The 12,439-nt window shown below is 42.9% G+C and overlaps 1 protein-coding gene across 2 annotated transcripts in view; it reads right to left on the reverse strand.

Annotated features, from left to right (window-relative positions):
• Positions 1 to 6,850: 6,850 nt before the first annotated feature.
• Positions 6,851 to 12,439, reverse strand: part of CA8 (carbonic anhydrase 8) — a 49,590-nt gene continuing 44,001 nt past the window's right edge. Inside the window, exons 8-9 of one of the 2 annotated variants that reach the window (XM_072998962.2) lie at positions 12,054 to 12,217; positions 6,851 to 8,152 (exon numbers count right to left, since the gene is read on the reverse strand). In XM_072998962.2, coding sequence (XP_072855063.1) covers positions 12,083 to 12,217 — 135 coding nt within the window. In that variant the 3' untranslated portion in view covers positions 6,851 to 8,152; positions 12,054 to 12,082. Of the gene's footprint in view, positions 8,153 to 12,049; positions 12,218 to 12,439 lie in introns of both variants that reach the window. The other variant, XM_072998961.2, reaches the window with a different exon arrangement.

Genomic DNA, 12,439 nt, shown 5'->3' on the forward strand with positions numbered 1-12,439 from the left:
AAAACATTTATTGCCCCATAGGAATCACTGTTTTGCGAATTGCTATAGCGATCACAAAAAGTCAATGTCTAGCGAAAAAACTGTCATACGGGGTAACTGTGTAGCGAGGCACCACTGTATAAACACATCAATTTATTTATTTATTTATTATTTATTTATTTATTTATTTGATTTTTACCCTGCCCCTCTAGACAACGTCTACTCGGAGCGGCTTACATAGGCTAAAACAAATTAAAAGGACATATAAATAACATATATAATACAATAATTATAAGCAATATTATTCAAGTTGGCTAAAACTCAAAAAACAGAAGAAAAGGAAAGAAAAAATAACTTAGTTGACTGGGGGGAAGGCCTGTTTGAATAACCAGGTTTTTAGTTGGCTTTTAAAAGCACCCAGCGAGGGTGCCAGCCGAATTTCAGTGGGGAGTGTGTTCCACAGCCGAGGGGCGACCGCCGAGAAGGCCCGGTTTCTTGTTTTCTCCTTCTGGGCCTCCCTCGGCGTCTGTTGTTTTTATTGTGGTATCCCATGTTGTAAGCCGCCTAGAGTGGTCTATTGACTAGATAGGCGGGATATTAAATAAATAAATAAATAAATAAATAAATAAATAAATAAATAAATAAATAAATAAATAAATAAATAAATAAATAAATAAATAAATAAATAAATAAAATAAACCCCTCAGCTGACCCTGCTGGCTATATCGGGTGATTCGGGTAGATCTGGGCCGGAGGAGGCGATCTGCCAAATATTGAGGTCCCAAACCGTTAAGGGCTTTATATGTGATCATTAGCACTTTGAAGTCAATGCGGAAACAAATAGGTAACCAGTGCAATGCAACCAGAGTGGGGGAGATATGCTGAAATTTTCTCACGCCACTAAGAAGCCTGGCTGCTGCATTCTGGACCGTCTGAAGTTTCCCCATGAGCCTCAAAGGCAGTCCCACGTAGAGTGCATTACAATGGTCTAATCTTGAGATTAAGAGCGCATGGACTAGAGTAATGAGGGCCCCCCGATCAAGATATGGACGCAGCTGGGCAATCCGCCATAGATGAAAATAGGTGGAGTGGACCACGGACGCCACCTGGGTTTCCATGGTAAGCGCCGGGTCCAGATGTATCGCCAAGCTGCGGACCTCGCTCTTTGTGGCAAGGGCCGTCCCTCCAAAAGAGAGGGAGTCGCCTATGCCGCTGATGGGAGGGCCAACCACCCTCAAGACGTCCGTCTTCTCCGGGTTCAGCCCCAATCCATTTGACTGCATCCATTCCAGTACAGTCTCCAGGCAGCGCTGAAGGGACTGGACGGCATCCACTGAAGTTGGAGTAAAGGAGATGTAGAGCTGTGTGTCATCAGCGTACTGGTGACACGATGCCCCACACCCCCTGATGACCCCACCCAGCGGCCTCATATAGATGTTAAACAGCATTGGGGAGATGATCGACCCCTGTGGAACCCCACAATTGAGACTCCATGGGGCCGAGACATTCTCCCCAAGCTGTACTCTCTGAGGGCAGTCCTCCAAGAAGGAGCAGAGCCAGGCAAGTGCAAGGCCACCAACTCCCAACTCGGAGAGCCTCCTCAGGAGGATACCGTGGTCGACGGTATCAAAGGCGGCTGAGATGTCGAGGAGGACCAACAAGGACACATTGCCCCATCAGCCTCCCTCAACAGGTCATCCATCAGTGCGACCAGTGCCGTCTCTGTACCATAGCGCGGCCTGAAGCCCGACTGAAATGGGTCCAGAGCACTGGTTTCATCTAAGAGCGCCTGAAGCTGATCTGCCACCACTCTCTCGACCACTTTGCTGAGGAAGGAAACACTGGCGACGGGCCTATAATTGCCAATTTCGTCCGCCGCCAGATTGGGTTTCTTCCTAATGGGCCTAATGAGTGTCTCCTTGAGGGCAAGGGGAATCTTGCCCTCCTGGAGAGACCCATTAATTATTGCAGTGGCCCATTCAGTTGTTACCGGCCTGGCTGCTTTGATTAGCCAGGCCGGGCAAAAGTCGAGAGAAGAGGTGGTGGCCCGACAGCGATCAAGTGCCTTGTCTACCAAGTCTGATGTTACAGGCTGAAAAGAAGCGAGAATTACCGGGCAGGACGGAGTGCTGGAGATCTCTGCTCGATCCATTGTATTTAAAAAAGGAGAGAGGTCATGGTGGATGGCCTCCACTTTAGATTTTTAAAATGCTGCAAATTGGTCAGGTGAGATGCTATTAGGAGGCCCTTCAACCTGGCCAATTCCGGATAGATCGCGAACTATACGGAAGAGTTCTGCCTGCCGATTGGAAGCCTCGCTTATCCGGTCAGCGACATAAGATCTTCTCGCAGCCTTTACCTTGGCAGCAGTCTTATTATAATCCGTCGGTTCCTTCCTCCAAATGCACTCTAGCCGTTTCCTTATTCGCTTCATCGCTCGTAGATCCTGACTATACCAGGGTCCTGGCCGAGCTTTGCTACGGAGAGGGCGTTTGGGTGCGATCATGTCAACTGCCCTAGTGGCGGCGGAGAACCAACCATCAACCAGGGCTTCAACAGGAGCGCCGGACAGTACCACTGGAATCCCTCTCATGGTGTCCTGAAATCTCATTGGATCCAGTAACCTTCGAGGGCGGACCATCAAAATGGGTCCCTGCTCCCTGCAGGGGGGAAGCGCCATTGCGAGGTTACATTTTATCAGGTGATGGTCTGACCATGACAAGGGGACTGACATGAGGTCAGTCACCATCAGACCACGCTCACTACACTCGGTGGAAAAGACCAGATCAAGCTTATGGCCACCCATGTGTGTGGGGCCGTTGACATGTTGGGACAAGTTCAAGAAAGCCATGGTTTCCAAGAACTCAAGAGCTGGCCTGGATACCTCCGCCTCCACATGGATGTTGAAGTCACCCAGGACCAGAAGTCTCGGGGACTCCAACAGTGCTGCGGAGACGAAGTCCGCCAGCTCCGGTAGGGAGGTGGCTGGGTTGCGGGGAGCGCGGTAACCCAACAAAATCCCAATACCATCCCTGGCCTCAATCCACACATGGAGAGCCTCCAGACCTGGCCTCACAACCGAGGAGCGCCTGGTAACCTCTAATGATTTTCTATAAACAATGGCAACTCCCCCCCCCGCCCCTCCAGTCTGCCCTGGTGCTGCACTGCATAACCCGGAGGGCAGGAAAGGGTCAGAGGGACCCCTCCTTCTCTACCCATCCAGGTCTCGGTTATACACGCCAGGTCTGCATCCTCATCCAGAATAAGATCTTGTACAAGCTGGGATTTATTAGATACAGACCTGGCGTTCAATTAATTTGGGCTTTGCCCTAAACTGCAAGCTCTATCTTGCAATGCAAAATAAAATAAAATAAAACCTGAAACGTTGTTATGACAGATTTTGCCAAAATGTATCTTATGGTGTGCATGTATTTCCTCAGCTTCAATTAGTAGTAAACTAATTAACACAGTTCTTCTGTATATTTGTGAAAAGTGGCTCCTTCTTTCCTTTCATTTCTTGCAAGTCCCAAGTGTGATGTAAGAGTGATTGAGTAGCTAATTACTCTGTAATTGAATTTACACATTATACACTTGTTCAGGCAGATTACTCATTCAGAAATAAAACTAATTAAATTAAGCTATACAGGCAAATACAACCACTGTATTAAAGAAATTAAACATATTTTTTAAAAAAACTGTTTTATTCCATTTATTATAGGTACATGACGTAACAAAATGCACTCATTAAATGTGTTATAACTAAAGTGTGACCCATAGTCTTCCTTAAATGTATATATTCGAGTAAGTAAATATAAAAATACCTTAGGAAATGGTAGTATTTTTTGTTAATTTAAAAGATTCAGATAAATCTGTCAGAAGAACCAGATATCGATTCTATGTCTGAATTCATACATCCATATAATCAAGTTAGTTGTTTGTTTTTAAATGACTCATCTTTTCAGCAGAAGATGTCTATAATGTAGTGTAGTATTATTGCATCATATCGTACAGTTGGTGATGTAGTGGTCATTCCACTGGAACAGGATTAAGAAGAGCAAAGTACAAGTTGCTATTCAGATTTGAGATTCACTGAGTGATATTGAACCAGTTGCTTTCAGTTAGATCCCATTCAAGGTCTTGATTTGATCTCCTAAATAGTCTCTTCCAGAGACACCTCTTCTAGAGACATCCAGAGAATGTTTTTACTATATATAAAAATGCAGCCTATCTTTCGAGGCAAGTCATATCCAAGCAAGAAGGATAGCTTGATCCAAAATTTTGCCTATTGTCCAATGCAAGAAGTACTGCAAAGTTAGTTGATTTGATATTATTAGGGAAATGTTTGATCTTCCCCACTAGATCTGTAGTACATTGCTGTCAATATATTTTTTGGATTTCTTCCCATCTAAGGCCAAATTGTGGTGTGTAAATGTGCCAGTATAGCCCAGGAGATGGAGAGCCTGGTTGCAGAGCCAAAAGTCTGAAGTTCAAATCCCTTTGTGTATCCCGAGAGAAGGGCCATCGTATGTGAGTCTGATGGGGGTTATGTAGCTTGCTACCTAATGATCCGAGAGTGCCACCAGAAGAATGGACTGGTAAACCACATCTGTATACTTGGAAAACCCTGGGGAAAACCCTATGTCATAATCAACTTGGCAACATTTAATTATCATTAAGACCTCCTGTATTTTTCACTCCATAAGATGCACCTCAGCATAAGACACAGCTAATTTTTAGAGGAGGAAAACAGGAAAAAAATATTCTGAACCAAATAATGTAATAAAGTTGTATGGTATCTCTATAGGCAGAGTGGTCCCACATGAGGAGGTCTGTTGCTTTATATAATACATTTTAAATTATGTTCACCATTAGGAGAGTGAGGTAGACACCCCAAAGCACAATACATCAGTGTAAAGTATCAAAAATTCAGGTTTAAGATACCATTAGACTGGGTTGCCTTGAATAGTATGACAAATCTCAAAAGAACTAAAAGCCTTTCACTCAGTGAGCAACTGAAACAAATCCTACTTTTCACCAACAATGCCTCATGTGCCCCTTAATGTCGCCAATCAGCAATCCAGCCAGGAATACCTCTGTATTATGTTATTTACGGTACCTGGACGAGTCTTCTCCCTTCCTCCATGGAGCTCTCCTTTCTCTCTCTCTCTCTCTCTCTGCTTCCCCCAGTGTCTGGCTGGTCACGTGATCCGGCTGTCCAGTAAGCAGCACTGGTACTACAGGGCTGCTACAGATGCCCTGTAGTATCAGTGCTACTAATGAGTACAGTACTGGGGGGTCTGTTAAACCATCACCATTTTGCCTAGTCTCAGCAAGCTTGAGGCAGCGTCCTTCCAGATCAGCATTGTAAAAAATGTGTAATTATCAGACTGACCACTAGAGGGAACCAAATGCAATGTATTTTCTTCATAAGATGCACAGACTTTTTGCCTCACTTTTTTGAAGGGAAAAGTGCATCTTATGGAACAAAACATACGGTATTTACTGATCCTCATATTGGAGAACTTTTTAGCCCCTGTCTGTTTCCTGCAGGCCAAAATACTGGCAATGGTACATTGGCAGGAAAGTCTGATGTGTAGACTTCGAAAAAGAACAAACACAAATTTCCACAGTTAAGACTGTATCTACTGTTTTCAGCATTTTATTTTTCTTTCATATATTTTATGTTGGGATTGACACAGAAACTCCGCAATCTGTTTATGTGTTTGGAAAAGTACAAGTTACATTAACTGGCATCCATTTCTGTTGAATCCACTTTGAAGTATATGTTATTCCAGTTTGAACTGCTTGACCAAAAAGGTCCAACTTGGGCACAGATCAAAGTCAGACTGGTCTGTGATCTCATAGATGTCAGGTGATCACCAGGAAGTGGCTGGCACTTCATTGTGTTAAACCTCCAGGCTGATCTATTTTAACATGTACTTTAAATCTTACATTCACCGTTTGAGCTAATGCACATTTTAAATTTCAGAATTCTACAATAAAATTCTAACTTACTAGTGTAGGTCACCACAACAAAAACAACCATTTTATATACCCCAAGCAAAATACAAAATGGCTGACTTATGCATGCTATTTTCCTTATTGCATATATTTCATAAGTTACAGTGGTGCCCCGCAAGATGATTGCCTCGCCGGATGAAAAACTCACTAGATGAATGGTCCGACGAGGGTTTTGGTGCCTCACAAGATGATTTTTCCTATGGCACTGTTTCGCAAGACGAAGCCCCGGGAGGCTTCTGAAAGTGGTGCTTTGCTGGGGGCGGGTGTGTGTGTGCTCTTCTCCGCTCCCCCCTCCCCGCCTCACAGCTGATCGGCGCAGGGTGTCAGAAGCTTCTCCGGGCTTTCCCAACAGGTAAACAGGCAGTGGAAATGCACCCGGGGAAGCTTTGCCACAGGGTGGTTGGGTAGGGGTGGGTGGGTGGCAGGGACAAGGCCCCCTGCCCCCCATGGCAAAGCGCTGCTTTCAGAAGCTTCCCGGGGCTTGTTCAGCAATGGAAAGCACCCAGGAGGTTTCTGAAAGCGGTGCTTTGCCACGGGGGGCACAGGGGGGTGGCGGGCCTGCCCCTACCACCCACCCACCCTCAGGAAAGCGCCGCTTTCAGAGGATTCCCTGGTGCACTTCCACTGCCTGTTTACCTGCTGGGCAAGCCCGGGGAAGCTTCTAAGACCCAGCGCCGATCAGCTGTGAGGTGGGGTGGGGGAGGGGTTGGAGCAAAGAAGAGCACAAAATGGCTGCCGGCTCCCTGCTGGGTGCCAGCTCTGAGCTGTTTGGCGCTCTTTTTCCTGCTGTTCTGGGGCTACCAAGACAGTGTGAGGAGCTGGGCTCAGTCTATAGTCTACAGGTAAGTGATTTATTTTATTTTTTTGTTTTGTTTTGGACTTTTTCCCCCATAGGAATGGATTAATTAAATTTCAATGCATTCCTATGGGAAACCATGCCTTGCAAGACAAAATTTTCACTAGACGGCATTAACCATGGAACAGATTAATTTCATCTTGCGAGGCACCACTGTACTTCATAAACATAGATGATTAGCATGGGAAAGCATGTAAGCATGATACTGCAACCACTTTTATATATATTTGTATGTAACATATGAATAATCCTTATAGTGTTAGAAGTTTTTTGGAATAATGGAACAAAATATTAGAAAAAGTATAACATAACATGTAAGCACCTTTACAGAGAAACTTTGTATCATGCTGTAACCCTTAGAACCAGCTTCTCCACCTTTACAAAAGGTTTTGACACAGGTACTTACCAGGGAAAGAAATGCTAATTCAGTAATTTGCTTTGAGAGTTCCCCTAAAATTTTAGTTCAGGTCTGTCCCATAAAAACAGCAACCAAAGCCTCATGTGCGTTGAAGCTATTAGGCAGTCATAAATTATTTGGTGATGAGTGTGGGGAGTGAGGTATCAAGTTTTAAAACAATGCAAAAGTGCTACAGGGAGAAAAGGCTCAGCAAGGCACTATAAACTGACAGAACCAGGTTCCCAAACCTCTGGAGTGTAACAAAAACATGGTGATTGTGTATTCAGACGATAAAGATCCCCCTCTTTTGATATGGCAATACGCACCTGAAGTTATCTTCTACTTATTCCTGTATTTAGACATGGAGAAGTAGAGTACACAGAACAGAGAACAGAAATGAGTTCACATTTGAGATGGGTATAATATTGTATTGGACTTTTCCTTTTGGAGAAGCCCTTCAAATCCAAATAAACTTTATAATTTCTGAACTCTTCCAGAAAAAAAGAATTTGCACACAGTATGATGAACCAGTAACAGACTATCCTGTTCCAGATGGGCTAGGCCTAGATGTCTGACAGTTGGATAAGACCACTAGCATCAGGAAAAAGAGTAGGAAGTCATCTGAATTAACAGAGTAGTATAGCAGATACCAAAATGTAGGTTATGGTGAACATAACCTAGGTCAGCTCCAAGAAAATAACAAACTTTGTTCTGATAAAGGCTCAAATTCATTTGAGCACTTAGTGCAATTTCAAAGCCGCTTAAGAGCAGCTGATGTTATATTATTTACAAAGAATGGTAAGGAACTAAAGAGACAAGGTTCTAGATTGCATCCTGGTTCTGTAACATTGATGAATGAAGGACATCGTGTCAAACCTTCTGTTTTCTCAGTTGGGGGCCTACAAAAACAAAAACAAAACAAAACCCACAGCATTGGGCAAGTCAACATATTGATTCAGGAAAGAGTTCACATTCCCTGCCAGGATTATCTGATTCACTAGGATCTAGGTAAGCAAATATCTTTGAGGTACTACAAAATCACCAGGAATTCAGATGCTAGTCTGGACCAGGGCTTATAAGATCTCCAGGGCAGATTCCCTTGACTCCAGGTTACTATCAATGGGATCTTCAGGATAATCATGAGACAAATTCTGTATCTTTCTCGATTGATGGATAAAATCCTGTTGTGTAGCTACACCTGAGTAACTTGACATTGCACAAGCTGTTACAAAGTTTTCACCAAGGTGGAAGTCATATCCAAGAGCACCTCTGCAAGCATAGTTGTACAATCAAGCATAGAGACTCCCTGGGCCTCACTCGCTGCGAATTTCCACAGGCATAACTTTACGCTACAGCAAGTGCAGTAGGGTTTCGGCCAATCAGTCACTGCATCAGTTGGTGCATACTGGCAATCAGTTTCTCAATGTCACCTATTTTGTAGAACTCTTCCTGTTCATTATTAAACATCTACATAACGTAACCTAGATACCTAATCTTTCTGAGTTGTAAGCTCTTGCTATTGATTTAAATTAGAATTAACAGTTAATCCCAATTGGGGTACATCCTATTGAATGAAAGAGACTTTTAAAGTAAACAGATATGTGGTTCTCATTGATTTAGTGCTCTACTTGGAACCAGCAATTGGATTGACCTTAATATAATTCAACTTTCCTTAACTGAGAAAGTACAGTGGTGCCCCGCCTAATGAGCGATTCGTTTAATGACGAATCTGCATAGCGATTGAGTTTTTGCGATCGCAGAAAGCAATCGCATAACAATGTATTAAATGGGAAAACATCGCTTTGCGATGATCGGTAAGTGTTTCGCTTACCAATTATCGCATAACGATGTTTTAAGAACAGCTGATCGGCGGTTCCAAAATGGCCGCGGGGTGAAGAAAATGGCTGCCCGCTGTATTTTTGCGTCCTTTCCTCGCTTACTGGCCAGCGAAAATGGTGGCCGCATGGAGGATTTCTGCATAACGGTGAGTTTTGTGCCCGTAGGAATGCATTAAACATGTTCCTATGGACTTTTTTGCCCCGCATAGCGACGAATCCACATAGCGACGATTTTTTTGGAATGGATTATCGTTGCTATGCGGGGCACCACTGTACTTTGTTTAATTTTAGATCAACTGAATAGTTTACATGGGAAATGGTAGGAAGGCAGCTAAGGAGTATTTGAGAGAAATGCACTATGTAATCAGTATATGAAAAGGGACCAGGACTACATATGCTAATCCTGTCTCTACCACTGGACTAGTGGAATTAGCCTTTAATGAAAGGGCTGGCACAGAAATGTGAGCAACAGGTTCATCATCATCAGAATGAGGCTGATACACGTGGGCCTACTGTTCCATACCCAAGCTGATACCTCAGTGTGCAAGTCCATTTCATGTGAACAACTCTCTAGAAGTTGATTTTTCTATCTATCTGTAGAGTCACCTCTTGTGTTGTTGGAAAAGAGTGTTTGTGATGAGCAGCTTGATCTCTTCACAAAACTCTATTAGCCTTTGCCCTGCTTCGTTTTGAACTCCAAGGCCAAACTTCACTTTAGCATTTCAATTCCCTATAATGAGAAGAACATCTTTCCTTGGTATCAGTTCTAGTAGGTGTTGTAAGTCTTCATTGAATTGGTCAATTTCAGCCTCTTCAGCATCAGTGGTTGGTGCATAAACTTGGATTACTGTGATGTTGAAAGGTCTGCCTTGGATTCATATTGAAATCATTTAAACATTTTTGAGATTGTATCCAGTACAGATTCTCCCACTCTTTCGTGGACTGTGAGGGCTATTCCAGTTTTTTCTATGGGATTCTTGCCTGCAATTGTAGATACGATAATCATCTGAATTGAATTCGCCCATTCCCATCCATTTTAGTTCACTGATGCCCAGGATGTCGATGTTTATTCTTGCCATCTCCTGTTTGACCACATCCAATTTACCAAGTTCATAGATCTTACATTCCAGGTTCCTATGCAGTATTTTTCTTTGCAGTATCGGACTTTTCATTCACTTCCAGGTGCGTCCGCAGCTGAGCGTCCTTTCGGCTTTGGCCCAACCACTTCATTAGCTCTGGAGCTACTTGTACTTGTCATCTGCTCTTCCTCAGTAGCATTTTGGACACCCTCCGACCTGAGGGGCTTATGTTCCAGCATCATATCTTTTAGCCTTTTGTTTCTGTTCATGGAGTTTTCTTGGCAAAGATACTGGAGTGGTTTTCCAGTTCCTGCTCCAGGTAGATTGCATTTAGTCAGAACTCTCCACTATGACTTGTCTGTCTTGGGTGTCCCTGGATGGCATAGACCATAACTTCTCTGAATTACTCAAGCCCCTTCGCCACAACAAGGCAGCAATCCCTGAAGGGGAGGTAGGTAGGTAGGTACAATAATTATACCACACTTTTTTCCTAAGACCAGCATATTTTCTGTTCTATTATGAAGTTTCTAAAGTGTATGGTTTAAATAAACTATGCCTAAGGTAACCAACTTGTTGTCTAGAAATAGTTTTGCCACCTAAGATCAATATGTTTTAAGAGTAGATCTTGCATGCTTAAAGTTTGCCTCTTGTTGTCAAATAACTTCAATGTTGCTAGAATTTGAATTACTGACAATGGCCTCAGGACATTATTCAATCTCAGACAAATAAAATGCATAAGTCTGTGATGCTCCAGTCAAGTAAATCCTGTGCAACATTCTAGACACACATTAAATCACCCTTTTCAACAATAAAGGAATTGTACTTTGGGATAACAGAAGAGTATTATATAAGTGAATTTCAGCACAGTAGATAAAAGTGGATGTTTAGCAAAATAGTAAAAGTGGATCTTGAGAGGACTACAGGTTGCCTACATACAAACAAATAAGCAAAGATGCATAAAAGGGAGGGCAGTGGTCCATTGCTCTGGGCAGTCTGCTGTGTTTTCAAGATCAACTTTTACAATTTAACTACACATTCCTAGGGATCACTTTCTCATGAGTCATGATAAGTAGTGAAATGGTGTAGCAATGAATTACCTCCCTCCATTTTGGGAGGTGCTGCGCTGTCACCTCACTAACAGAGACCTACTAGCCCTTGAGTGTGACAGATGCCACAGCAGAACAGCCAGTAAGCTGGAACAGCTGCCCTTCTGATGACTCACTCTGACAAAATAGTGTCAGAATTGAAGCATCAGGCAGGTAGACGCTTAAAAACTGACTGGCTGTCAATGTCAGGCTGTGAGGGCCACTGGATGCTGCTATAACATTGTTGGTGAGGTATCTCTGGAGACTCAGTCTATGCACTCTACATCTCTCAACACAAAGTCTAGTGGTATTTAGCAGGAGAGTGGCAATAGGTGGCGCTGCTATTTCCCATCTCAGGGTGGAAGGATAACTTGTGCTGCCACTGTTCAAGACCATATTTTTCCTCCACTGTCCAAGGAATGAGATGCAAAGCAGAACAGAGTTCCTGTACATTTAGGCTTTAACAGTTTAAGTGCACCTGAACAGGGAAATAGTGAGTGACCTATATAGAGGGATCTAGTTATGGTTCTCCAGCATCTCATCTCATCTCATCCAGAGCTGCACATGGATTATGACAGTACAGATATAAATAAAAAGAATGATAGTTCCTCATCAGACTGGAAATCTGCACATGGTAGTTTTTATTTTATTTTATTTCTATGAAAATGTCATCAGTTCCCATAGCATTCTCCACCAAAAGAAACCACTGCCTGAAAAAAAAAATCTGAATTATCAAAGACCTTCTACTCTACACTATTCAGTGTTTTGCTTTAAAATAAAATGCATGGACTTACCTACATTATTATTGTTTTCACCATTTGTCTCTACTACTGGAAGGCAGCCCTTATGACTCTGTCGCTAAGTGGCTGGGTTGGCCTGAAGTTATCTCCTAAAATTCCATCACAGCCTTCTAGAAGTTCAGCTCCTTTAACATGTGTCCTCAGCCTTCGAAACTCTTCTATCTGATAAAGCAAGGGAACAGTCATTTAAATACCTCAGTGAATGATTTAATAGCAAGAAAAAGTTTATTTGGCATACTGTTCATTTTTACCTCTGTTTATTTAACACCATCTTACCGTTTCACTGTTGATGATATACATATGTTTCCAAAAAAAAACTTATTAGAAACTCAAATCCAGAACCTTTTAAATATATATAATGGCCAGAATCCTATTAGAATTTGT

The sequence above is a fragment of the Pogona vitticeps genome, chromosome 4, assembly GCF_051106095.1.
Source record: "Pogona vitticeps strain Pit_001003342236 chromosome 4, PviZW2.1, whole genome shotgun sequence".
Taxonomy (NCBI): domain Eukaryota; kingdom Metazoa; phylum Chordata; class Lepidosauria; order Squamata; family Agamidae; genus Pogona; species Pogona vitticeps.